Source organism: Physella acuta, unplaced genomic scaffold (assembly GCF_028476545.2).
Source record: "Physella acuta isolate Inbredline_101_S28 unplaced genomic scaffold, ASM2847654v3 ptg000017l, whole genome shotgun sequence".
NCBI classification, from domain to species: domain Eukaryota; kingdom Metazoa; phylum Mollusca; class Gastropoda; family Physidae; genus Physella; species Physella acuta.
Genome location: NW_026731537.1, coordinates 3,964,813 through 3,991,496, shown reverse-complemented (window position 1 = coordinate 3,991,496; position 26,684 = coordinate 3,964,813). Strand labels below are relative to the sequence as shown.

General features: G+C 31.8%; 2 protein-coding genes across 5 annotated transcripts; one reads left to right on the top strand and one right to left on the bottom strand.

Moving 5' to 3' along the window:
- Positions 1-2,301: 2,301 nt before the first annotated feature.
- On the bottom strand, positions 2,302-6,343 carry LOC131938396 (mitochondrial import inner membrane translocase subunit Tim16). Of its 3 annotated transcripts, none has more exons than XM_059296420.1 (4): positions 6,206-6,343; positions 3,649-3,822; positions 3,281-3,403; positions 2,302-3,093 (listed from the first exon to the last, which is right to left on the bottom strand). In XM_059296420.1, the coding sequence occupies exons 1-4, from the start codon at positions 6,206-6,208 to the stop codon at positions 2,995-2,997; spliced, it is 399 nt and encodes a 132-aa protein (XP_059152403.1). In that variant the 5' UTR covers positions 6,209-6,343; the 3' UTR covers positions 2,302-2,994. The 3 variants fall into 3 exon arrangements, with proteins under 3 accessions (XP_059152403.1, XP_059152394.1, XP_059152386.1); XM_059296411.1 differs by lacking the exon at positions 6,206-6,343 and adding an exon at positions 5,999-6,085; XM_059296403.1 differs by lacking the exon at positions 6,206-6,343 and adding an exon at positions 5,017-5,153.
- Positions 6,344-6,400: 57 nt separating this feature from the next.
- On the top strand, positions 6,401-24,521 carry LOC131938380 (uncharacterized). Of its 2 annotated transcripts, none has more exons than XM_059296384.1 (21): positions 6,401-6,566; positions 8,447-8,780; positions 9,696-9,804; positions 10,279-10,395; positions 10,577-10,638; positions 10,785-10,949; positions 11,049-11,162; positions 11,554-11,634; positions 12,126-12,228; positions 12,974-13,047; positions 14,563-14,627; positions 15,010-15,161; positions 15,785-15,816; positions 15,919-16,018; positions 16,474-16,637; positions 16,883-17,060; positions 21,049-21,191; positions 21,456-21,550; positions 21,711-21,789; positions 21,917-22,025; positions 23,303-24,521. In XM_059296384.1, exons 2-21 carry the CDS (start codon positions 8,454-8,456, stop codon positions 23,440-23,442), a joined length of 2,409 nt encoding a protein of 802 aa, XP_059152367.1. In that variant the 5' UTR covers positions 6,401-6,566; positions 8,447-8,453; the 3' UTR covers positions 23,443-24,521. The 2 variants fall into 2 exon arrangements, with proteins under 2 accessions (XP_059152367.1, XP_059152375.1); XM_059296392.1 differs by lacking the exon at positions 6,401-6,566 and adding an exon at positions 8,094-8,115.
- The last annotated feature ends 2,163 nt before the right edge of the window (positions 24,522-26,684 follow it).

Below are 26,684 nucleotides of genomic sequence, written 5' to 3'. Positions count from 1 at the left end.
CACTAGGTACAATATCAATGTGTCATTGAGTACAACATCCATGTGTCATTGAGTACAATATCAATGTGTCATTGTGTACAATATCAATCTGTCATTGAGTACAACATCAATGTGTCACTAGGTACAATATCAATGTGTCATTGAGTACAACATCCATGTGTCATTGAGTACAATATCAATGTGTCATTGTGTACAATATCAATCTGTCATTGAGTACAACATCAATGTGTCACTAGGTACAATATCAATGTGTCATTGAGTACAACATCCATGTGTCATTGAGTACAATATCAATGTGTCATTGTGTACAATATCAATCTGTCATTGAGTACAACATCAATGTGTCACTAGGTACAACATCAATGTGTCATTGAGTACATCCATGTGTCATTGGGTACAACATCAGTGTGTCATTGAGTACAACATCAATGTGTCACTAGGTACAATATCAATGTGTCATTGAGTACAACATCAATGTGTCATTGAGTACATCCATGTGTCATTGGGTACAACATCAATGTGTCATTGAGTACAACATCAATGTGTCATTGAGTACAACATCAATGTGTTATTGAGTACACATCAATGTGTCATTTAGTACACTATCAATGTGTCATTGAGTACGTACAATATCAATGTGTCATTGAGTACATACAATATCAATTTGTCATTGAGTACAATAACAATCTATCATTGAGTACATCCAATGTGTCATTGGGTACACTATCAATGTGTCATTGAGTACACTATCAATGTGTCATTGAGTACTACATCAATGTGTTAACCTCACCTAAAAAGGAAACATGGCACAAGTATTCAGATGTAGAACTACTGGCATTAGCTTAAGCCTTAATAAGCGAATGAAGGCAACATAAGGTACTATTCTCTTAATAGACATTCCCAGAATTGCGTGATGTTTTTGTGGTTGTAGTTTTGTCGTGTACTTTGATGTGTAACGGCAACTGGATTGAGAAAAGGATAAAACGTGCAAAAGAATCCTGGGCGTTAAAGGGGGTTGATTTTGAAAAACAAAAGAGAGTGGGGGTGTTATAGTCAATAATGGCGTCGAGGAGTGAGCATTATTAAACTGCTTAATTTTAAATATTTCTATTTTCAGAACAAGGTGCGGTGCTGTCGAGTAATGGCGCCAGGTCTCAAGTTTGGATCTTGGACAAGACTCGTGACTGTACAACGTTACTGAGTCTATCCAGCTCTGATGGGTACCTGACTCACGGTAGGGATAGTAAGGGCTGGTCATAGAGCTGACCATACCATCCCTTCATGTGAACTCTACTCCAACCGCCCGTTTTGTTTGAAAGGGAGGCTTTACTACTTTACTTGTTCATAGAACAGGCTTACTTCTATTCTTCAGAAAATACATTTTCTCTATACAGGACCCGTGTATTAACAACTGGCCTTTTCTATTGTCAGGTTTGTAAAAAAAAATTAATCACTTTCTTCAGCCATTTGATCAAAGTATATTAAGATTTTTTTATCACTTTCTTCAGCCATTTGATCAAAGTATATTTCTACGTGAATTTTTTTTGTTTCTCTATATGCAATATAAAATGTACCATAAACCCTTGTACTTATAAATATAATTTCATTTAGTTTTACTCCTTAATGAACACCAAGCAGTCTTTTGGGGAGCAATCCTTGGGAAACTCCACATTTTTTTTTTTGTATTTTGAACAAGTTTCTAAAGTAGATTTGGTGTGTGAACCTCAGAATCCAAATCGACCTTGTGATATCCATGTTCTAGGAATTTCTAGTCAGTCTTATAGACTTTTACAGACTGTAAGACTTCATAGTCTTACAGTCTTTTAGAGACTCAAGACCACCATCTTCTTTTTTCCTAATTCTAGTGTTGGAAGGGATAAGTATTGCATGTCAACTTGTTATGCACCATATAGGCCATTGACTCTGATTTCAACTTGCTTTTCTTTTTGGATTTGCTTCCATAGCTTATGACCAAACAAAAACTATAAAGCAGCAGTTGTTTGATTTTGGAGTTGTCTCTCCTAGATGGGTAGCTATCCCCAGCTTTCATCACTCTTCTGCCCGGGGTTCAAACTCAGAGCTTTCCGGTTTAGCAACCATTCATTTTACCGCCTCGACTACGCTGACACCTAAGACAACCACCAATCAGCAAGTGTACAAGTCACTGTCACACTCAGTGACAACAATTGATTCTTGCTATTTGTTTTGAAAAAAAATATTTTTATACCAGGGTGTTGTCTTAATAAAGAAAAACAAAGGTTCTAACATTAATTATCATTACTTTTAAAGAACAAATGTAAATCAAATTGTATTTTTATTCTCAACATAATAAATGTATCTAAAAAATTATCAAATACTAGCCACTAGATGTTACATACAATAGGCTTTATTGTTTAACAAAATTATGTCTAAATATCTTGCCCAGAAATCCTTACAAACATTAAAAGCCAAACAAGTAACATATTACTTAAAATTAAGAGCAAAATTCACAAACAATAAAACTTAGTATTTGACCAAAAAACTCATTTATTAAAAACAACTATTATTTAAGATAATTTCATATTTTGCCAACAAATATATTCTGAACACAGATTTTTTTCTGGCAACTAAAAACAAATGTAACCCATCATGATCAACACCAAACATGACTTTCCTTGTGATAAGAGTGACACCATGCAAGGTATCACACACCATTGACACCACTAATGTGATATCTCATATAAAATCATTGACAGAAGGTAAACTAATTTTCAGAGATCCATCTCTATAATTAACTAATTAAAATAAAAACAATAAAAAACCAGTGATGAAGATTTCACCATCTTTGTGTACAGGTATCAGAAATAACAGTGAGATGATGTCCATCTTTCCACAAACACCACTAAAAACAACATGTCTAATGAAATCAACCCATCCCATCATAACTGACCTCATAGCTACACTTCAGATCATGCACACATACACACACCACACACACATAATTTAACACTAATGTCAAGATGGACCTCCAGATGAGGACTTTCTTGCTTTTTCTGACTGTGTTGTCTTTAAATTCTGTATTTCCATATCTATTCTTTCTTTGGCCCGAAAAACCTATTTCAACAGGAAATGAAAAGTGAAATAAACAGTTAAAAAAAAAACATTGATAATAAAGGAAAAAATCCCCTTCCTACATAAAAACAGAGAAGTTCGTAACAGGAATTTATGAACAGTTAAAAATCAACACATGCACGGTCGTTAGAACCTAGTTATATAAGAAGCACTATAAAAGAACACTGACCTTGGATTGTAAATACAATGATCCTCCCTTAGACTTATCATTAACGTCAAACAGATGCTGGTAATTTTTAAGCAATGCTTCTGTGTCGTTTATGTCTGCTACGTTCAATACCTGTTTAGCTTCCTGTTGGAATAAATCAAACTTAATCTACTGATAGAGAAACCTGGCTTCCATCCTTACTAATGATGATAATCTTCTCATAAATATTTTGACATAGAGTCTCACCCTTTTCTAATTAAAACTGAAAGGTCAAACAATAGAGGAATTTAAAATTTACAAAGCCAGTGAGCCAAAAAAAAGTTTGAAAAGACAAAAAAAAATCGTCTGATCATGTGATATATTTTAAAAAGTGTGAAAAAGGCAAGTACCTGCAAAGTCATCCCTGAAACTGTATCTGCTGCAGCTTTCCTCGCACCATGCCGACCGCCGCCTGCATTTTTGGCAGCTTGCTGGCTGGCTGCATACTCCTGTTTTACAGCTCTAGCAAAAGCTCTGCCCACAACTTGTGTGCCCGCTAGGATTATCTGAGCAAGATATTTAGCCTGAAAACAAAATTCAAGATGCTTTACATCCTTTCATTTTTTTATACTTTTGCGAATTTTATTAAATTTACTGTTAGTATGTTAACATTAGCAGTACCAGTCATTTTAATATGGACAGAGAGATGAAACAAAACTGTCACAATGATTTTTGGTTTAGCTAACGTATTAATAAGGTAATTTTGGGTAAGGTACAGGTAATAATTGCAACATCAGGTTCAATGGACTTAAATTATGTTTACAACAGTGCAGCTACTTAACAATGCACAAATTTAAAATGAAAATACTAAAAAGTCTAAATCAAAGTTCATTGTAAATCTTTGAAATTGCGGTACTGTAAAATTTTAGAAAAACATCATCGCATTTTTGTAAATTTTACCCCCACACAGCCTACACATAGAGTAAGGTCAAATGCCTTGTGACTGGTGGTTTTCACAACCTTCTTGCATTTTACCACTTTTTACCCATACACACAAAATTGAAGTCGTTTTGGTAAAACCTTAGTTTAGCGTCGGTTATTATTCCGGAATCGTATAGCAGTAAAAAACAGTAAACCAAAAGCAAAGTCTGTCACACACTTCCAGAATTCACCGGAAGTACTGTAAACCGTACTTTTTTTGGCGTCATCTATTATTTTTATACAGAATGTTTACAATTTGGATAGATTTATTTTTTTAATCATTTTTACATTTTGTAATCATTTTTACATTTTGTAATCATTGTTACTATTTTCGTAATCTAGATTTTTTTACTTGGCCTAGCATCTGGATATCTAGCTAGATCTAGATCTAATTAATTAATGGTCGCAAATCCGCTGCAAGCCAAAAACATTAAATTATTACATTTGACTTCATTATTTATATTTATATTAATATATGTTGTTGTTTTTTATTTTTAGATGTACTAATTTAAATCTACTATTATATTTATTCTTGTTTCCTTTTGTCGATTAAACTTAAAAAATTAAAACAGTAATTTACTACAATCGACTTTCAATCTATTTATATTTCAATGGTCAAATAAACCATGGTTTACCGTAACTCTAGTTACCGAAACTCAACAAACATTACCCGATAATTTCCGACGCTAAACTAAGGTTTTACCGTCATTTTAACGCCTTATGCTATAGGCCTAGGTCTATTTTATATCTAGATCTAGGCCTTATTATATTATAATTAGTTAGTAAGGCTTACTTACTAGAGGAAGAGACATTTGTTTTGTGATCCGTACTTTAAGTAATGAGAAAGATGTAGGCCTACTTCCTAAATTTAACTTATGTCCCCGCAATCTAGTAACTAGTTATTCTAATTTTATATCTACTAGCAGTAGGTTGAATGGACCTAATGATCAGACTTTAGTGTAAAATTGTCTCTATAAACACTATTAAAACTTAAGATAATAGGCCTAATATGTATAGGCTTAATAATAGTAATAATACAGCGATTTTTTGGACACTTCAATTACTTCAAATTTAAAATTGTAAAGTCTAATTATTTCACCTAGATCTAGGCCTAGGCTACTAACTTAAAAAAACGAACTTCAGACTCTAAGTCTAGCGCCAGTTGCGAGTTAGACTCTAACTCAAACTAGATCTATTAACCAAAGTTTTACTAAAAAACAAAAGAATCTTCATTCTTCTGAAAGACTACACATTTACACATTCATTACATGATAATACTATACATATTCATATTACTATGATATTACATATGACAACCGTGACACACATCTTTTATGACTTAGACTTTAGATCTCGAATCTAGCTTACAAAGTGAAAGTAGGCCTAAACTCCTAAACCTTTAAGACTTTAAGTCAGTTTAAGAATAAGAATTTACTAGGCCTACACTTTAATTTAGTTATTTTAGATCTAAAAGCTAGAATAGCGAGTACTGAGTCTTTTTGACTTAAGTATAAGTAAGACTTGACTGCCTTTCTCTCACTTGACTCAGAGTAACTAGTAACTTGGTTAACACTAAGCTTAAGTTTATAAGTTACGACCAGTTGCAAGTTACGGTATAACTAACTTCAACTAGATCTAGACTAGAATCTAATGAATAGACAAACATGCATATAGATCTAGGTCTAGCTAGGTTAACGAGGTCTGTGTGATAGTTAAAAAGAATGATGGTCTTATAACTGACTATCCTAAATCAGTAATAATGGAGCAATATTGACAAACCATTTCGTCATTTATTTGTCTTCTTTTGATGACCGACCTCAATGATGGGCCTTTACAAGCAATGCCCGTTTAGCGTTTACATTTAATATTTAACGAAACAAAGAAAGTTAAAATAAAACTACCAAGTGAAAACAAGCCGTTTCAGACCTAGACCTAGATCTAAAATCTAAATATTTCTATATGTAAATACAAAAATTATTGACAAACCATTTATTTTCAACAAATTATTTTACAATCTGGTTGTAGAATCTAGTAAATTCTAGTAAGTTAACATGCATTGTACTCTAAGCATAGCAGTAACATTTCTAGACATTTCGTTTTCTGTTCTTTTATGAGCTATATTTTGTAAAATCTAGTGAAAGGTCAATAGTAAGGTTACTGCATGTGACCTATTTTTGTCATGTGACAGTTTGTTGTGTGTGATCATGTACTTGTGTGTATGTGCGAATATCACATGCGAAGTCAAAGGGTTTCAACCCGCGTTTGTTTTTAAATGAAAACTAGCTAATTACTGTGCGGAACTATTAATTAGATCTAAATGTAAATAGATCTAGATCATTAATCTCAGGTGCGTTTAAAGTTTAAATATTTTTCGGACAGCTTAATAATAATTGTGCATAATTATAATCATTGACTTGGTTTTATACTGCGGGGTGAAGTTTCATTTTGTTAAATTTTGTCCAAGTAGCAAGCTGATCGGCACATGTTTGAAGTTTGTAACTCAAGTAACTGAGTGACAGAATGTTTTGAACAACAACTTTAGAAAATGTATAGATTATAGATTAAAGATCTAATTATTTTTCATATTTACTTTTATTTAGGCAACCAAGCTTACACATCCCAACATTCCTAGATCTACAACATTAAAGAGCTGAGTCATCAGATTGTGATATTGGCATAGGCCATAGGCCCTATAGGCTATAGTCTTTATAACTTGGTAAACCCACCAACTATCATGGATAGTTTTTACTTTTAGGTCAGGATATATTATTTAGATCTATATTATAAGCCTAGGACATGAGAGTACAAGAACTACAAGACACAAGCAAATTAAATTTGTTTTACTAATTGTAATAAAGTTATAGATCTAGATTCTAGATCTAATCTAGAATATAGATCTAGATATTACTAGATCTAGATCTAATCTAGATCTAGAATTATTACAACTCAGCTGAAACGTCTTCATCTTCCATCCACCTCATTACGCATTACTATGGACATTACAAACATTGAACAGGTTAACAGTTACAAATGCCTAGGATTGGTTATAGATCTAGATCACAACCTCACTTGGTCCGATCATATTCATCTTCTAAGAATGTCCTTATTAAAGACAACTTTTCAACTAACAAGGATAAAGAACTTTTCTATAGGAGCAGGCTAGTTTTTTATGAAGCTTTTATTCAATCTAGGTTGGATTATGCTTCTGTAGTGTGGAGCGGCAGCTTTATAACTAAGCAGCGTCCTCTTCTATCATTACAAAAAAGGGCTATAAAACTGGTTACTGGCTTGTCTAATAGTCTGGATTCTTTTATTACAACTAAAATACTTCCATTAAATAAAAAGATAATATATACTAAATCAATTTTTTTATATAAAATATTCCATGAAACAGCCCCCTCTTACTTATCAGACCTATTTTCTTTTAACATAAAGTTAAATCGTCATCTTAATTTACTGTTCCCATATACAACTTTTTTCCAAAAACATAGCTTTGCCTACTCTGGTTCTAATTTGTGGAACAATCTTCCTAATAAAATAAAGCTATCTACATCTGAAAATATACTCAAATCTAAACTAAAACAACAATTATTTAATGACCTCTCTAACTGACTCATTGAAACATTTCTCATTCATCTATTATATTCTTTTTTTTATCTCATTTTGTATTATAACAATGTAACAATATTTCTTTATTCCACATTTTAGTGCTATGTTACTGCTATGTGTTTTTTTTTAATGCTGTTATTGAATTGTTGTTTTATTTGTTTAAACGGCCAATGTGAAAAAAGGCCTTTGTGCCTACAATTGTTACCGTTTTTTGAATAAATTTGAAAAAAAAAATACATTCTTATACTTATAAAGATGCCTGAGATTTTATAAATATATAATAAAAGGTAAAATTTTATGTGTTTACTTCTCCCATACTATTTAATGAAAAATATTATTTCTTAGTACACAGAGTATTTATCTGTGTTAATGCCATACATTTTTATCAGTTAAGGTCACATGGTTAGGTGTGAAAACAGATTAGCCAAGCTTATTACATCAGGATATATTTATTCTGCCTTATCTTTGTCAGCATGACACATATTTATATGGTATCAGTTTCATTGTATAACCTATGATAACTAATATAGGTAGCAATTTCAAACATGTAAAACAATTAACAGTTCATTTGAGTGGATTCTATTTTTCTGAATATTGTTCTCTCTTTTTGTGTTTTAGCTTTGCTATGATGGAAGAAGGAAGCTTTGATTACAATTCAACTGACCCACCTTTTAAAGGTAGTGGAGCAGCGCAAACTGTGAATCATGTTCATGTTGCGACCACAACATTCACACAAAGTGGGGGAACTGAAGGCAGGACAACAGCTGAAACAGCAACAATTTTGATTGAAGATCAGCCAGACGGCAGAAAGACTGAGAAAATTACATCTTCTATGCGATCTAGGAAAGACACATTGAAAAACTCAACTGATGCAGAGTTAGATTTTGAGAAAAGCTGCATTCTTCTCGCTGAAAACTCCATTGAAGCAAACAGGATATCTAACAATTATAAGGTAAAACACATGCTATTACTTGTGTCATAAAATGTACAGAAAAAGTTATTGTTTTGTAATATTTTATCCTTAGTAGGCCTACGTGGTATAGGAATAAAGTTTTTCAACCATGTAGCTTTCTTTTACAAAAAATATTATTAAATAAAATATTTTTTTTATCTATATAATTCTGTCTCCAAATGAACATAACCATATTAATGTTTTTTTTAAGAGTTTAAAATGTATAATAATATTAAAGGGCTGCCCTGAACTATGTTACATAGTATTGTTTACCTGTTAACATGGTTAACTTAATTAAAACATGTCATGAACACGAGGAAGGGATAATTAATTCAGAGACATGACTGCATTAAACAGCAAGAAAGAATACATTGTATTTTTAATTTAAAAAACACAGCAAAGGGCAATAACTCATTTTTCTTTAAAACTTTCAAAGTTAATACAATATGTTTAGACAATTTACTTTTATTTATTAACATATATACACACTGTCATAATTTAAAATTTAAAAAATGTTTTCTGCTGTTAAACCATTGTATTTCTCATCAATAATTTTAAAAAACTCATTTTTCTTTAAAACCTAAGTTAGTACAAAACGTTTAGACAATTTACTTTTGTTTATTAACATATATACGCACAGTCATAATTCAAAATTTAATACGTTTTCTTCTGTTAAATCTTTGTATTTCTCATCAATAATTAAAATCTACTTCTATTCCAATAATTTAGACTAAGATTGTTATTGGCTAATTAATTTTTTAGGCTCTTGTTTTTTTAGCATAATTAGTGTTACATTTCAAGAATTTAGCATTTTGAAAAGTTTTATATTTTGAAATTTTTAAAAATTTGTTTTATAACTTATTTTATAATTTATCAAATTTAAAATAACTGAATAAATTTTTTTTATCATACCAGTTTGGTTTTAAAAAATGGAAAGGGCATGTGACGTCTAGACCGCTGGACAAGAGATCTGATATTGTTCAAGATCTGTATTCTGACATCAGTCATCTGAAGGATGTTAAAGGTAGATTATGTCATCTGTCGCATATAGATCAGGCCAACCATTTTCATAATTTTTACTATTTTACTTATAAGCACAATATTATGTAATCATAGTTTAGGAATGAAAAAACATGAACAGTTCAGATAACTTTCATTGTAAGGGATACAACTCAGTATGCTCATCCCAAATTTTTCAATATTTTGTCTGTCATATTAAAATTATGAAATGTCCATGTTGGTCCCAAATATTTCATTATTTTGTGTATCATATTAAAATATTGAAATGTCCATGTTTAGTTCCAAATATTTCATTATTTTGTGTATCATATTAAAATATTGAAATGTCCATGTTAGTCCCAAATATTTCATTATGTCCCAACTTGTTCAGAAAACAACTTCTTTTATTCAACCAGCTTGTTGATTTTGTAACAATTTATTTTTTGTTCCACGTTAATATGTTGTCAGTATTTTCCTTGTTTATTTAATTTCCCTCCAGTTTCTACATGTCGACCTTTTAATATCCTCTATGTCATCTTATTTGGATGGTGGCTGGCGCTTATTTACATTGTAATTGGTGTCTTGATGGGGATGACGATTGTTGGATTTTCCTATAGTAAGTTATTTGTATGTTTTTTAAACAATATTTTTATTTATCTTGTAACTGATTTTAAAAAATACTTTCTTTATTAGTAATTATTATTGGTTGTTGAAAATTTTTTTATTTTAAAAGTTGTTTTTTATGTCAAAGAATACATTTTGATTTAAGAATGCTTCTTGTTTTTATTTTCTTTCAGCTAAGTTTTGCTGGCGGATGGCTGGTTATTTTTTATGGCCTTTTGGAAAATTCGTCTATCAGGTATTTAATAAATGCCTAAGCATTAAAGTAGTTTCTTCTTCTACACTCTAAATTTTTGGTATTAAAATATTACATTCTTTGAAAAGTTATATTTCTGTTTTTACTGTTAGGAGTTATAAATTTATCTGTGTCGTTTTTTTTCTCAGGTGCATTCTGTGAGAAAGTCGGATTCATTTAATCAGAAGGAAAATGGGAATGTTGTGGGGAGATCGAATGGGAAGATCTGGGGCGGTGACAGTGATGAACGCAAACATCTTGTGGATGGGCCTCAAAAGTATATGGGCAAAGGGAAGTGTTGCTGGGGATTCTGGGTAAATAAAACACATCTTTTATATGTTCATTTATTTCAATTGATTAGAACAGTAAAATACAATTTTTTGAAATGTAATGAAATTTGAAATTTTTTCCAGAGTCGAGCAGCCTCTTATGTTTGGCTTGTGTTGGGTATTCCCGTTTTGTTGATCATCCACACCCTTGTTGCTGGCATCTGTTGGTTTTTTGTTATATCAATCCCCACTGCAAAGGTCAGTTATATTCTTTTAATCTCAACAGTTATATTCTTTTAATCTATATTCTTACTGCAAAGGTCAGTTGTATTCTTTTAATCTCAACAGTTATATTCTTTTAATCCAAATCCCCACTGCAAAGGTCAGTTATATTCTTTTAATCTTAACAGTTATATTCTTTTAATCCAAATTCACACTGCAAAGGTCAGTTATATTCTTTTAATCCAAATCCCCACTGCAAAGGTCAGTTATATTCTTTTAATCCAAATTCACACTGCAAAAGTCAGTTATATTCTTTTAATCCGAATCCCTACTGTCCACATTGTGAATGTGTATTTTGTTCTATACAAATATATTCTTTAACTAATATCCTATCCACAATGTGAATGTGTATTGCTTTGTTTTCCAGTTGAACAGCAAAGCTGTAACAAGGATCTTGTACCTCCCACCAGATGAAGTCAAAACAGCTTCTTCTGGCACTACTAAGATTGTAAGCTGTTGTTATTTGTTTCATCGTAATTTTATTGTTTTTGTTTTAACCCATTTTAGTACTCATATCATTGCAATATCAGTATTTTGAATAAAAGATGACTGTAGTAACCTATTTAATTTTTCTCACAATTAAAATAAAACTAGAATTTTTCTTTACCATAGCTTAATAAAATGGTGCTAAAATTATTGTTATAAAAGAAGAAAAGGAGATGCTAAAATTATTGTTATAAAAGAAGAAAATGAGATGCTAAAATTATTGTTATAAAAGAAGAAAAGGAGATGCTAAAATTATTGTTATAAAAGAAGAAAAGGAGATGCTAAAATTATTGTTATAAAAGAAGAAAAGGAGATGCTAAAATTATTGTTATAAAAGAAGAAAAGGAGTAGCCTAAAATGCTGTGGGAGCTTCAGATTATTCTGAATTTATGATGACTAAATTTTGCAGCCCAGATAAGAGGTATAAGCCTTTACTACTTGTTCTAACCACAGGATAATCCAGGCCAGATTAGCGAGATTATCATGTACTCCCACCAGAGTGTTAACCTTTACTACTACAAATACACTGTCGATGGTGTGAACATCATACTAGTCAGTATCCTTTAGTGTTATTACACTATTTATTTTTATTGTGGACAGTATCCTTTAGAAGCCATTACACAATGTTTTTTTAATCATAGTTAATATCCTTTAAATGCATTCACACTAAGTGTTTTTCATAGTAAGTATCATCGAGAAGCCATCACACTGATTGCTTATTGATCATAGCACAGAATCACATTAGTTTTTTTTTCTTTTATTAACTTTATTTAGTAGGCCTACAGACCTAACTTTATACAATGGGCCATTGAAATTAAAACACTTCCAAGCCTACAGTGAACGTTTGTAGGTTACAAATTTTGTTTAATTCAGTTCTCTAGATTTACTGATATTTATGATTCTCTCAATAATCTTTGTAGGTTAAACATTTTCTTTAATTCAGATCTTTAGATTTACTGATATTTGTGATTCTCTCAATAATCCTTGTAGGTTACAAATTTTCTTTAATTCAGATCTTTAGATTTACTGATATTTGTGATTCTCTCAATAATCCTTGTAGGTTACAAATTTTCTTTAATTCAGATCTTTAGATTTACTGATATTTGTGATTCTCTCAATAATCCTTGTAGGGTAAACATTTTCTTTAATTCAGATCTTTAGATTTACTGATATTTGTGATTTTCTCAATAATCCTTGTAGGTTCAACATTTTCTTTAATTCAGATCTTTAGATTTACTGATATTTGTGATTCTCTCAATAATCCTTGTAGGTTCAACATTTTCTTTAATTCAGATCTTTAGATTTACTGATATTTGTGATTCTATCAATAATCCTGGGGTATGCTGTGGACAACTCAATAATCAGCGGAGTCACTGTGAGTTGGTTTTCATTTCTGTTGTGCTATTTGTGTTTTAATAATGCAGATGTAGTAGAGTAAATCCATGATAATTGGTTGATAATTTTATTATGAGTCCTTGTACCTGTTGAGTGTATTTGATCATTGTTTAGGAAGTTTGCGGTGGATGGGAATAATAGCATTCCATCATGGGATATGGTAACATAATATCTTTGTAAGTTTTGGTCTCATAATCTACTTATATTTATGGTCACAGAAAATATACAAGTATCCTGAATAATTTGTTACTTAGCCTATAATTAGCCTATAATTATTGCAGTTTTGTGTGTACAAAACATTATGTGTATCAACTAAAACGGACTGGAATATATTAAATAAAAAATATTTTTTTGTTCTTAATAACCTTTGTTATCTGTAAACATTCATCTAGGGAAAAACTAACTGATATGATAAAGTATTTATAGCTCAAGTATTTACTGTCAGTACCATAGTTTTTGTCACATCTTTGACCCATATTTCCTGTATATGTAATAATTTCTTAGAATTTTAATTAATACATTTGAATTATTTCTGTACCAATGACATAGTTTATTATTTCAGTTAACATATTTATGAAGTATTTCTGTACTCTTGACTTAGTTAATGACTTCAGTATATCATATATTTTACCTAGGGACAGGACACATGTACAATACAGCATGTGATTCTGTCATGTGTTGTACCTGTAAAGTATCAAGTCTAATGTCTGCATGTCATCTATTGATGACTACATGATTCAGTTTTGTAGTTAAACACTGTTCAGCTGATCTATTATATAGGCCTATACACTCTGAATGGGACTCTCTTGTTGGGTGTAAAGTTCTTAGCTTGTGATACAAATATTTAGTATACTTCTTCATTAGGTTAAAAGAAATAGTTTAAAATAAAAAGATTAAAATCCAACATGACCCACTTATGATACGTTTACCTTCAAACTGTTTTTATGAAGAAGATATGTTTTATTGGTAAAATATGAAAAGCAAAACTATTTTTAGCTTTTACACAAAAATAATTCAAGTGTATGTTATCTTGTTCACTGTAGAAAATCTTCATTAGTAATTCTTTTTGGGACAGGCTTGAGGCTTAAATGTAGACACAACATAGATAGATGTCACCAAGTTGTGATATGGACCCATTCACAGTTATGTCATGAAATTATTATGTAAAGCTTATTAATCAAATGAAACAAAAACACCAAATGTAAAAATTAATTGAATAGTAACACCAAGAACACTTTGTTCATTCCTTAAAGATTGGGAAAAATCCCAGCCTTAATGTTAGCTTACCCTATGCTATACCATCAGTAATTAAACAATAATTTATATTTTTTTTACAACCAGGGTATATCTCTTAACCTGAGAAATTATGGTTGACATGATAGAAGTATGCAATAAAATATGAATTTAAGATTTTAATGTTACAATAACAATCCTATAACTTAACCGGTTTTAAAATATATATTTAAAAATGTATGCCTGCTTGTAATATTTTCAGAAATGCATTCTGGGTGTGCTAGCCATTATACCACTTACATACTATATTGGCATGGCCATAACAAGGTAAGTGTAATTTGGTTACCCTCTGTTTTGTTATATGTGGAATAGACAAGGTAAGTGTGATTTGGTTACCCTCTGTTTTGTTATATGTGGAATAGACAAATTAGAAGTAACATTACCCATAGAATGAAAATCTTATTTCCAGCATAAATATTTTAGTTGGTAAGTAGAACCATCCATTGCCATTCAATGATTAACAAACCAAGCTTTATCTGGCTCTTCTCATTGCCTTTGACATGAGTGTTCCTTCTAGAGTTGATCTCCAAGTCTACTTTAGTAGGAGCAATCCTTAATTCGCATTTTTTTCTTGTGTGACTAGTATTTCAGCATAAAGAAGCTTTTCTATAGCAGCAATCCTTAATCCACATTTTTCATGTGTGACTAGTATTTCAGCACAAAGCAGCTTTGCTGTTGGAGCTATCCTCAATGCAACTTTTGGCTCCATGGTAGAGGTGATTCTCTTTGTCATCATGCTCAACAAGGGGAGAGAATCTGGCCAAGAGTGTTATCAGGAGCTGGTTAAGTCTTCACTCACAGGTCAGCTTTATGGTCCACTTCACTGGACACATTTTTTTGGTAGCAATATAGAATTTTGCCATTGGATCTTAGTTTCTGTTTTACTGGTGGGATTCTTAACCCTTTGAAATCATCTTCCATTGTTAATCGTAAATGATAAACATAAAAAAAAACAAATTTGGTTCATGGACGCAGCCCTGACAGTAACTTATGAGCTGAACAATACCAGTTATGTAACTTTTAAATACAGCAATTTTATGTACAGACTGCTGATCTGGGGTAAGGTATCCAATACCACTATACCGCTTTATTGGTATCTCAGAACATGGAGATTGAAGACTAAGACTGATAAAGCGGTTCTGCGGGTTCAAAGGGTTAAAATATGATTTAAAATAGAATAATGTCTTTGGGGTTAGTAAACATGTCTTGCCATCCCATTGGGTTATTATACTTTTAAAAACCCTTTTTAAAATATTAATTTGTGTTTCTTTGCTGCTAGACGAGTGTGCCTTCTTGTATATGATGTCTTACTTACTGAGAAATTAGCGTTTTTTAGTATTCACCACACATCTTATTTATATACAGCCCCATTTCCATTGATCAAAGATTATTCAAGTCATTTTTTCTTTTTATTTTTCCTGCAGGAGCCATCCTCTGCAGCATTTTATTTATTCCTGTAAGTAACTTTAAAATAGCTAAAAAAAATTGTACCCACTGAATTTAATTGTTGACTGATCAAATTTTAAATGTTGTTCAAAATGTTTTTTTTTATAATCAGGGCATGTCCATGGTTATTGGAGGGTTAAAGTTTACAACCCAAAGGTTCAACCCCAAGTCTGCAAGCATTAGTGCGTCTCTGCTTTTTGTGGCCATTCTTGGTAAGTAACAAAACTCAAATCACCAACAAACATAATAGCAAAGTGTACCTTATTATTAGACTTTATACTGATTTTAATATCATTTTATTTTATATGGTGGATTTTCTATTCTTTTTATTAAAGTTTATTAACTAATTAAAATGCACAAAAGTTAAAAATTTGTTTTTTCTAGGTGTGTTCGTCCAACCATCTTCTCTATTAACGAATTAAAATGCACAAAAGTTAAAAATTTGTTTTTTCTAGGTGTGTTTGCTCCGACCATCTTCTCTATTGACTAATTAAAATGCACAAAATTTGAAAATTTGTTTTTGAAGGTGTGTTTGCTCCAACCATCTTCTCTATTAACTAATTAAAATGCTCACACATTAAAATTTGTTTTTGAAGGTGTGTTTGCTCCAACCATCTTCTCTATTAACTAATTAAAATGCTCACAAGTTAAAAATTTGTTTTTCAAGGTGTGTTTGCTCCAACCATCTTCTCCAAAGTGTTTGGCAGTCTCAGGTGTCTGGGCTGTGAGAAAATCTACGACCAGTTTATCATAGAACCCCCAGACAACACCATCCCGACTGCCATGAACGACTCGGCAGGTTTTCTATGCCAGCAGTGTGAGCAGTCCCTGGTATGTTGTAATGGACAGTTGTCTTGTTTTGTTAGCAGTCAGAGTTTGCCTTAGCTCATCATGGGGAATCACTTTTTAAATTTACACTTAAGTTATATTACCATTAATTATTTGTTGAAAACTGATTTTTTTTAAAAATAAAATTCTCTATAAGATACTTGTTACATCATTGTTAAAAATACTTCTTTAAAAATATGTTATTAAAAACTTAATAAAAACATGTTCAAATGTCTTTACTGTTGTAGAAAGGGTTACATGGAGACAGGACATTGTACACCAAACACATTGAACCTCTGGTCTATGCCATCTCAATCATCCTACCCTTGGCTTACGTCATTGGTCTGATGTTCACCATGAAGACACATTCACAGTTTGTGTTTGAGGAGTTTGAGAAGGAACTCAAGGAGGACATAGCTAGCAACAGTAAGTTCATAGAGATAGCAACAGTAAGTTCATAGAGATAGCAACAGTGAGTTCATAGAGATAGCAACAGTAAGTTCATAGAGATAGCAACAGTAAGTTCATAGAGATAGCAACAGTAAGTTCAAAGGGCTAACGACTAAGTTCATAGAGATAGCAACAGTAAGTTCATAGAGATAGCAACAGTAAGTTCATAGAGATAGCAACAGTAAGTTCAAAGGGCTAACGACTAAGTTTATAGAGATAGCAACAGTAAGTTCATAGAGATAGCAACAGTAAGTTCATAGAGATAGCAACAGTAAGTTCAAAGGGCTAACGACTAAGTTCATAGAGATAGCAACAGTAAGTTCATAGAGATAGCAACAGTAAGTTCATAGAGATAGCAACAGTAAGTTCATAGAGATAGCAACAGTAAGTTCATAGAGATAAAAACAGTAAGTTCATAGAGATAGCAACAGTAAGTTTAAAGGGTTAGTAACTAAGTTCATAGAGATAGCAACAGTAAGTTCATAGAGATAAAAACAGTAAGTTCATAGAGATAGCAACAGTAAGTTTAAAGGGTTAGTAACTAAGTTCATAGAGATAAAAACAGTAAGTTTATAGAGATAGCAACAGTAAGTTCATAGAGATAAAAACAGTAAGTTCAAAGGGCTAACGACTAAGTTCATAGAGATAGCAACAGTAAGTTCATAGAGATAGCAACAGTAAGTTCATAGAGATAGCAACAGTAAGTTCATAGAGATAGCAACAGTAAGTTCATAGAGATAAAAACAGTAAGTTCATAGAGATAGCAACAGTAAGTTTAAAGGGTTAGTAACTAAGTTCATAGAGATAGCAACAGTAAGTTCATAGAGATAAAAACAGTAAGTTCATAGAGATAGCAACAGTAAGTTTAAAGGGTTAGTAACTAAGTTCATAGAGATAAAAACAGTAAGTTTATAGAGATAGCAACAGTAAGTTCATAGAGATAAAAACAGTAAGTTTATAGAGATAGCAACAGTAAGTTTATAGAGATAGCAACAGTAAGTTTATAGAGATAGCAACAGTGTTCATAGAGATAAAAACAGTAAGTTTATAGAGATAGCAACAGTAAGTTTATAGAGATAGCAACAGTAAGTTTATAGAGATAGCAACAGTGTTCATAGAGATAAAAACAGTAAGTTTATAGAGATAGCAACAGTAAGTTTATAGAGATAGCAACAGTAAGTTTATAGAGATAGCAACAGTGTTCATAGAGATAAAAACAGTAAGTTTATAGAGATAGCAACAGTAAGTTTATAGAGATAGCAACAGTAAGTTTATAGAGATAGCAACAGTAAGTTTATAGAGATAGCAACAGTAAGTTTATAGAGATAGCAACAGTAAGTTCATAGAGATAGCAACAGTAAGTTTATAGAGATAGCAACAGTAAGTTCAAAGGGCTAGCGACTAAGTTCATAGAGATAGCAACAGTAAGTTCATAGAGATAGCAACAGTAAGTTCATAGAGATAGCAACAGTAAGTTCAAAGGGCTAGTAACTAAGTTCATAGAGATAAAAACAGTAAGTTTTTAGGGCTAGCAACAGTAAGTTCATAGAGATAGCAACAGTAAGTTCATAGAGATAGCAACAGTAAGTTCATAGAGATAGCAACAGTAAGTTCATAGAGATAGCAACAGTAAGTTCATAGAGATAAAAACAGTAAGTTTATAGAGATAGCAACAGTAAGTTCATAGAGATAGCAACAGTAAGTTCATAGTGATAGCAACAGTAAGTTCAAAGGGCTAACGACTAAGTTCATAGAGATAGCAACAGTAAGTTCATAGTGATAGCAACAGTAAGTTCATAGTGATAGCAACAGTAAGTTCATAGAGATAGCAACAGTAAGTTCATAGAGATAGCAACAGTAAGTTCAAAGGGCTAACGACTAAGTTCATAGAGATAGCAACAGTAAGTTCATAGAGATAGCAACAGTAAGTTCATAGAGATAGCAACAGTAAGTTCATAGAGATAGCAACAGTAAGTTCATAGAGATAAAAACAGTAAGTTCATAGAGATAGCAACAGTAAGTTTAAAGGGTTGGTAACTAAGTTCATAGAGATAGCAACAGTAAGTTCATAGAGATAAAAACAGTAAGTTCATAGAGATAGCAACAGTAAGTTTAAAGGGTTAGTAACTAAGTTCATAGAGATAAAAACAGTAAGTTTATAGAGATAGCAACAGTAAGTTCATAGAGATAAAAACAGTAAGTTCAAAGGGCTAACGACTAAGTTCATAGAGATAGCAACAGTAAGTTCATAGAGATAGCAACAGTAAGTTCATAGAGATAGCAACAGTAAGTTCATAGAGATAGCAACAGTAAGTTCATAGAGATAAAAACAGTAAGTTCATAGAGATAGCAACAGTAAGTTTAAAGGGTTAGTAACTAAGTTCATAGAGATAGCAACAGTAAGTTCATAGAGATAAAAACAGTAAGTTCATAGAGATAGCAACAGTAAGTTTAAAGGGTTAGTAACTAAGTTCATAGAGATAAAAACAGTAAGTTTATAGAGATAGCAACAGTAAGTTCATAGAGATAAAAACAGTAAGTTTATAGAGATAGCAACAGTAAGTTTATAGAGATAGCAACAGTAAGTTTATAGAGATAGCAACAGTGTTCATAGAGATAAAAACAGTAAGTTTATAGAGATAGCAACAGTAAGTTTATAGAGATAGCAACAGTAAGTTTATAGAGATAGCAACAGTGTTCATAGAGATAAAAACAGTAAGTTTATAGAGATAGCAACAGTAAGTTTATAGAGATAGCAACAGTAAGTTTATAGAGATAGCAACAGTGTTCATAGAGATAAAAACAGTAAGTTTATAGAGATAGCAACAGTAAGTTTATAGAGATAGCAACAGTAAGTTTATAGAGATAGCAACAGTAAGTTTATAGAGATAGCAACAGTAAGTTTATAGAGATAGCAACAGTAAGTTCATAGAGATAGCAACAGTAAGTTTATAGAGATAGCAACAGTAAGTTCAAAGGGCTAGCGACTAAGTTCATAGAGATAGCAACAGTAAGTTCATAGAGATAGCAACAGTAAGTTCATAGAGATAGCAACAGTAAGTTCAAAGGGCTAGTAACTAAGTTCATAGAGATAAAAACAGTAAGTTTTTAGGGCTAGCAACAGTAAGTTCATAGAGATAGCAACAGTAAGTTCATAGAGATAGCAACAGTAAGTTCATAGAGATAGCAACAGTAAGTTCATAGAGATAGCAACAGTAAGTTCATAGAGATAAAAACAGTAAGTTTATAGAGATAGCAACAGTAAGTTCATAGGGCTAGCAACTAAGTTCATAGAGATAGCAACAGTAAGTTCATAGAGATAGCAACAGTAAGTTCATAGAGATAGCAACAGTAAGTTTATAGAGATAGCAACAGTAAGTTCATAGAGATAGCAACAGTAAGTTCATAGGGCTAGCGACAGTGTTCATAGAGATAGCAACAGTAAGTTCATAGAGATAGCAACAGTAAGTTCATAGAGATAAAAACAGTAAGTTTATAGAGATAGCAACAGTAAGTTCATAGAGATAGCAACAGTAAGTTCATAGAGATAGCAACAGTAAGTTCATAGAGATAGCAACAGTAAGTTCATAGAGATAGCAACAGTAAGTTCATAGAGATAGCAACAGTAAGTTTTTAGGGCTAGCAACTAAGTTCATAGAGATAAAAACAGTAAGTTTATAGAGATAAAAACAGTAAGTTCAAAGAGATAAAAACAGTAAGTTCAAAGAGATAAAAACAGTAAGTTTATAGAGATAAAAACAGTAAGTTCATAGAGATAAAAACAGTAAGTTCAAAGAGATAAAAACAGTAAGTTTATACAGATAAAAACAGTAAGTTCAAAGAGATAAAAACAGTAAGTTCATAGTGCTAGCAGATTTAGTTTGTATTGGTAGTAAAACACAACACTCATCTATAACTAAAAATAGAATGTAAACAATCTGTTTGATGTTCTCTCCTAATATAGATCTAGATCACCATGGAAGTGCCCAGTGGTCCAGACTTAAGAGCACCATCATCCTGTTGTTGTGTGCTGTTGCCATAGCGTTATGTGCAGACCTGATCTCTGAGAACATTCAGCCCTTGCTGGAGTCCACTGGCATATCAGAGGTGGGGGCTGTTGCTTAAAATAAACTATATCATGTGTTAAAATATCTGAACTGTACAGGTAGATCTAGCACTCACATCAATTCAGTTTAAAAGTTGGTAAAGTTGTTCAAATTTTAACTAGTACAGACTTTGCCACATTGCCCTTTTTAACAAGATTTTTTCTCACAAAAGAAAAATTTAAAAATTCTTCTAAATGATTAGAGGAACAAATAAATATTTAATTATTGAAAACTAAACAATGTTTTAATGAACTGTGCTCTTCAGTATTTTATCGGCGTTACAATGTTGTCACTGGTGGCAGAGCTGCCTGAAGTAGTCAATGGGGTACAGTTTGCTTTACAGAACAACGTCAACCTTGGGTACGGTCTAGCGTCAATATTTTTAGTTTTGCTTTATAGTATAAATTTTTTTTAGAACTGTCATGTTGTAGAGATTTTTAAAAAGCAATTAACTGGCAAGAAAAAGTATGTTCTTACAAAATCATAAGTATATAAGTTGTGTTTTTTTTTTAAATTCTAGAATTGAGATTGGTTGTTCAACCGCCATACAAGTTTGTTTAGTGCAGATTCCAGTCCTTGTTTTGATCAACCTCATCTACGTAAGTTTCCCATCTCTTCATGTACCCATATATTTTCTTGTCTCCTCTCTATGAATAAGTTTATTTACATTTTTTGTTTACAAAAATCCAAGACATCCAATCAGCTATTATTGTTCCATATTTTCAGCCCATGGGATTCTATGTGGTGTTTAATGACATCCATTTGTGGGCTGTCATCTTCTCTGTTGTCATCATCAACTACATTTTTCAGGATGGAAAGAGTGACTACTTCCAAGGTAGGTAACTCAGTTTTAAGTATTCAGGGGAATTAACCCATGTTATTTCTTTTACTTTCCTGCTTGTTTGAACACTTCATTTTTGTGTAACCAGTACAAACTAATACACATTCATATTTAGTATTTACTAAGCTACATATTATGTTTTATTAACCTTTTTGATACTCAGTTTAAAATATCTATATTTAATAAATTGCAATTAAAATATTGGTATTACTCTAAACACCCATCTTTATTTAGTGCTAAATGTCTTTATATTGTCTGGTAATCAGATTATTTTGCTCAATTGTGTATTCAAATGCAATATTTTACACTTTGAACTAGTCAACTTAAGTTGTTTCCCTACATAGAAAATGCTTCACTGTCCCATTGACCCTCTCTGAAAAATTTCCTTTCCACTCCCCACCCAGACTTCTGACACTTTCATTTGACCTTCACCCCTTTTACTGTCATCCTTTGCAATTTTTTTTTTATAATCAAATACATGACATCATGTAAATATTCATTATGTACATTTGCAAAACCTTTCGTTTTCATTTGGTGTTCAAAATTATGTTAAAAAATTTGATGTTGATGTACTTGTTTTAATTGCAAATAAAAGTATTAAAAAAAAAAAAAAAAAAAAAAAAAAAAAAAAAAAAAAAAAAGAATCCCCAGGTTCTATTGTAGTGTTTATCTACATCCCCATGTTCTATTGTAGTGTTTATCTACATCCCCAGGTTCCATTGTAGTGTTTATCTACATCCTTATGTTCTATTGTAGTGTTTATCTACATCTCCAGGTTCTATTGTAGTGTTTATCTACATCCCCAGGTTCTATTGTAGTGTTTATCTACATCCCCAGGTTCTATTGTAGTGTTTATTTATATCCCCAGGTTCTATTGTAGTGTTTATCTACATCCCCATGTTCTATTGTAGTGTTTATCTACATCCCCAGGTTCCATTGTAGTGTTTATCTACATCCTTATGTTCTATTGTAGTGTTTATCTACATCTCCAGGTTCTATTGTAGTGTTTATCTACATCCCCAGGTTCTATTGTAGTGTTTATCTACATCCCCAGGTTCTATTGTAGTGTTTATTTATATCCCCAGGTTCTATTGTAGTGTTTATCTACATCCCCAGGTTCTATTGTAGTGTTTATCTGCATCCCCAGGTTCTATTGTAGTGTTTATCTATATCCCCAGGTTCTATTGTAGTGTTTATCTACATCCTTATGTTCTATTGTAGTGTTTATCTACATTTCCAGGTTCTATTGTAGTGTTTATCTACATCCCCAGGTTCTATTGTAGTGTTTATCTACATCCTCCTCATGTGCATGTACTTCTTCATGTTGACGCCAGAACACGCCCTATGCATATCTGAGATAACTGGTTCCAGCAACTCTACTGCACCAACAATCAGCCCTAAGCTACCTTAATACCTGTAGTTACCTGTTTATCTTGCTGCCTGTTGCCATATGACTTTAGATTTATTCCATCAACAGCCGGTGCCTGTATTGGTTATATATTTATGACTTTGAATTATGACTGAATTTTGTATGATGTTATCACTTCAATATTATTTACAAAAGTCTATTTTTTTAATATTTTTTTTTTTGTTTGGCTCTGTGGAAAATGTGGATTGTTTTTATTCATTTTTTTATTGAAAATTCAGAAAAATTTATTTGGAAAACATTTTAATTTTTTATAATTTTAATAATTTAATATTTAATTTTTTTTTTTACCATAGTTCAAAATTTAAATATAAATTAAAATGTTCAAATTTTTAACACAATGTGTTTAAGTGCAATGCACTATCACATTCCAGCACATAATACTGGCACATAGTGATTGTTGTTGTCTTAATTATGGTATTAAAGCTATTAAACTTTTTTTAAAGCAGTTTTTAAGATTTTTAAAATATGTAACTAGTAATTAACACTTTTTTATGTTTATATTTTAAATTTGTGATATTAACTAATAAAGTTAATGTTACATTTTTTGTTGATTGTAAGTTTAACTGTTTTCTGTTTAATTTCTTAGCAGAAAAAGAAATTATTCCAACAAATTTTATTTTTAAATCATTTAAAAATTAATTAAGACCATTGGATGATACTTTATTGGCCAGTATTCCGTGAAACAGTATTCAACATTTTTCCTTTATACAGTTTAAGCATTGGTGAAAACATTTTTACATTGTTTTTACCCTTCTACCTTGGACTAAACAAAATTTTGGTGTATTTTTAGTTTCTGTGAAACACATCAACACCTGAAAGATATTAGAAAATTGATCTGAAGTTTGTACATAACGAATCAACTTTGCACATGATCACTGATAGATGACCGGCGCATTATCATGCCAGTCTTAAAACTCTTGTAACCTCTTTACCTTACAAGGAACTATACCAAAAGTCCTTTGGGGCAGTTGAAGCAGAGTTCATCAAAATAGATATTATGTTTTTTATATGACTTTATATGCAAATGTTTTGTACTTGAAATGTAATATTTTATTAATTTTTTTTTTTTAATTTGTTAAAAATATTAATTTTGTATAATCTTTATTTTTGTACCCAAGTATAACAGATCTTGCTAAATTTGTATCAAACTTTTTAAAATATATATCTGCATAAATGTTTCTCTTCATATGCCGAGGTCACAGAAACAAGCGAACTCTACTTCACTTGCCCCATAAACCATCAGGTTTGAAAGGGAAACTTTACTTTTTAAAATGTTTTGAACAATACACTTTTCTAGCGTGTATATGAAACACATTTTGGTAATGGAGAAGTAAATTACACTTTCAGAGATCATACTCTAATGGACAAGTGAAGTAGAGTTGATCTATTTTTTGACGTCATCATTGGATGGGGTTGTCTGGTCAGCATTATACTAATCCATTAACTTTCCTTGACATAATTCAACTGGGTTAATTCAACAATATTCCTATTGACTTGAGCCTGGGAATCAAACTCTGGACATTCATGTTAACAGCATAGGCTCTTCCTTACAACCACTCTGCCTCACGTTCAAGAACTAATGTTGCTATAGCAACCACCACATCTAGCTCAAACAACATTTACATAGCCAATGGTTGTTAATCCACTCCCACCACCAACTGATCAATCTACTGACCTGATATTAAAGATGTTTCCTCAGTTAGCCCTGCATACAACATCCTTTATATCAACATATATCAACATATATCAACATATATATTCACTATTATGGGGTTTAGGGAAAACAATTTGTTTTTTATATGAATATGTTTTCCATGAGAACAGCTCAGCAAGAGAGATAACTCTCAGCATAAAAACAACAAATTCTTGTGATGTATATTGTTATACAACTGTTAAATAAAGCATTATCATTCTTCTCGTGTTTGTAATGTCATGCTAGCAGGGTTTGTGTGTACAGTGTGGGGATGTTTATGTGATGGTTGGTGTAGGGTTTGGCTTGGTGGGTTTCAAGATCTGGGGTGGGGGGGGGGGGGTCACATGACTACCTACATAGTGCTCAAGTCAGGTTTAGTTGTTGAAGTATGAATCAATGTGCTTGTTATAGCATATGGCAACTAATGTAAAGGTAAATGTGAATTTCTAATTGAAGTGTTCGATATTAAATAATGGTCTCTAGAACTGTTTGCTTTGATCTAGTAGGAGCGAGTATACGATCGGTGAGTACCACATGATGTTGATCCAACGATACATTGAATGTTTTAATTTCATTGTTGTCTCCCTTGAACTGTGGGGATTTGAAAAGAGAGAAAGTAAAATAAAAACAAAGAAATTAGTGAAGGGGGTACAACTTGTACCACATGTTGAGTAGGATGACGACACAGTGACTACACTTCGCCAAAAATATAACTTTTAAAAAAAAAATGTCAAGTTCGAGCAAACATCCATTCCAGCATTTGTCGCATTCGGGCTAAAATTGTCGCATTCGGTCAAACGTCCGGCTATCCCCTCACGACCGATCTTCCCTTCCAGAAAGCTGGCGGAATGCCATGGTCAGACTGACATTGTGATGTAAATAAACGTCTATAAAAAGTACTTCAAATCGTACTCAATAGCAGCTTGTGTCACATCCAGATGTAAGTTATTGTTTAAAATAGCTGTATTCTTATATCATATTAATCTTATCATCATCATCATCGTTCCTCACAGCTTCATGTAAGTTATTATTTAAAATAGTTCTATTGTTTTAGCATATTAATCTTATCATTGTTTGAAATAGCTCTATTGTTTTATCATATGAATTTTATCATTGAAATAGCTCTATAGTTATATGAATCTTATCATTGTTTGAAATAGATCTATAATTTTATCATATTCATCTTATCATCATCACCATTGTTCCTCACATCATTTAAGTTATTGTTTGAAATAGCTCTATAGTTTTATCATATTCATCTTATCATCACTGTTCCCGTGGAACATAGAGACACAACCACACCTCTCCATCGTACTCGTCTCTGCGATTCCTCCAAGTTGGGCCCACGACATTATGGCTATCTTAGCTTCAACGACAGCTGATCATCAATCGAATCACTCTGTATTAAACCTTGCCACCTACGTCACCCACCATTTGAAGTTACGCCATTGAATCTAGGCTACATTCGTAAACGATAAAAAATGTGCAGATTTTAAAAAGGGAAATAAAATACAATAACCCAATCTGTCTT

Excerpts from the sequence above, each read along its gene's own strand:
- LOC131938380 (XM_059296384.1), top strand. The coding sequence starts at position 8,454 with ATGATGGAAGAAGGAAGCTTTGATTACAATTCAACTGACCCACCTTTT. Across the intron at positions 13,048-14,562 it reads CAATAATCAGCGGAGTCACT|AAATGCATTCTGGGTGTGCT; the intron begins GTGAGTTGGTTT and ends TAATATTTTCAG. Across the intron at positions 21,790-21,916 it reads TTTTGATCAACCTCATCTAC|CCCATGGGATTCTATGTGGT; the intron begins GTAAGTTTCCCA and ends CCATATTTTCAG.
- LOC131938396 (XM_059296403.1), bottom strand. Across the intron at positions 3,404-3,648 it reads TTTCAGGGATGACTTTGCAG|GAAGCTAAACAGGTATTGAA; the intron begins GTACTTGCCTTT and ends TTATTCCAACAG. Across the intron at positions 3,094-3,280 it reads CATTGTATTTACAATCCAAG|GTTTTTCGGGCCAAAGAAAG; the intron begins GTCAGTGTTCTT and ends CTGTTGAAATAG.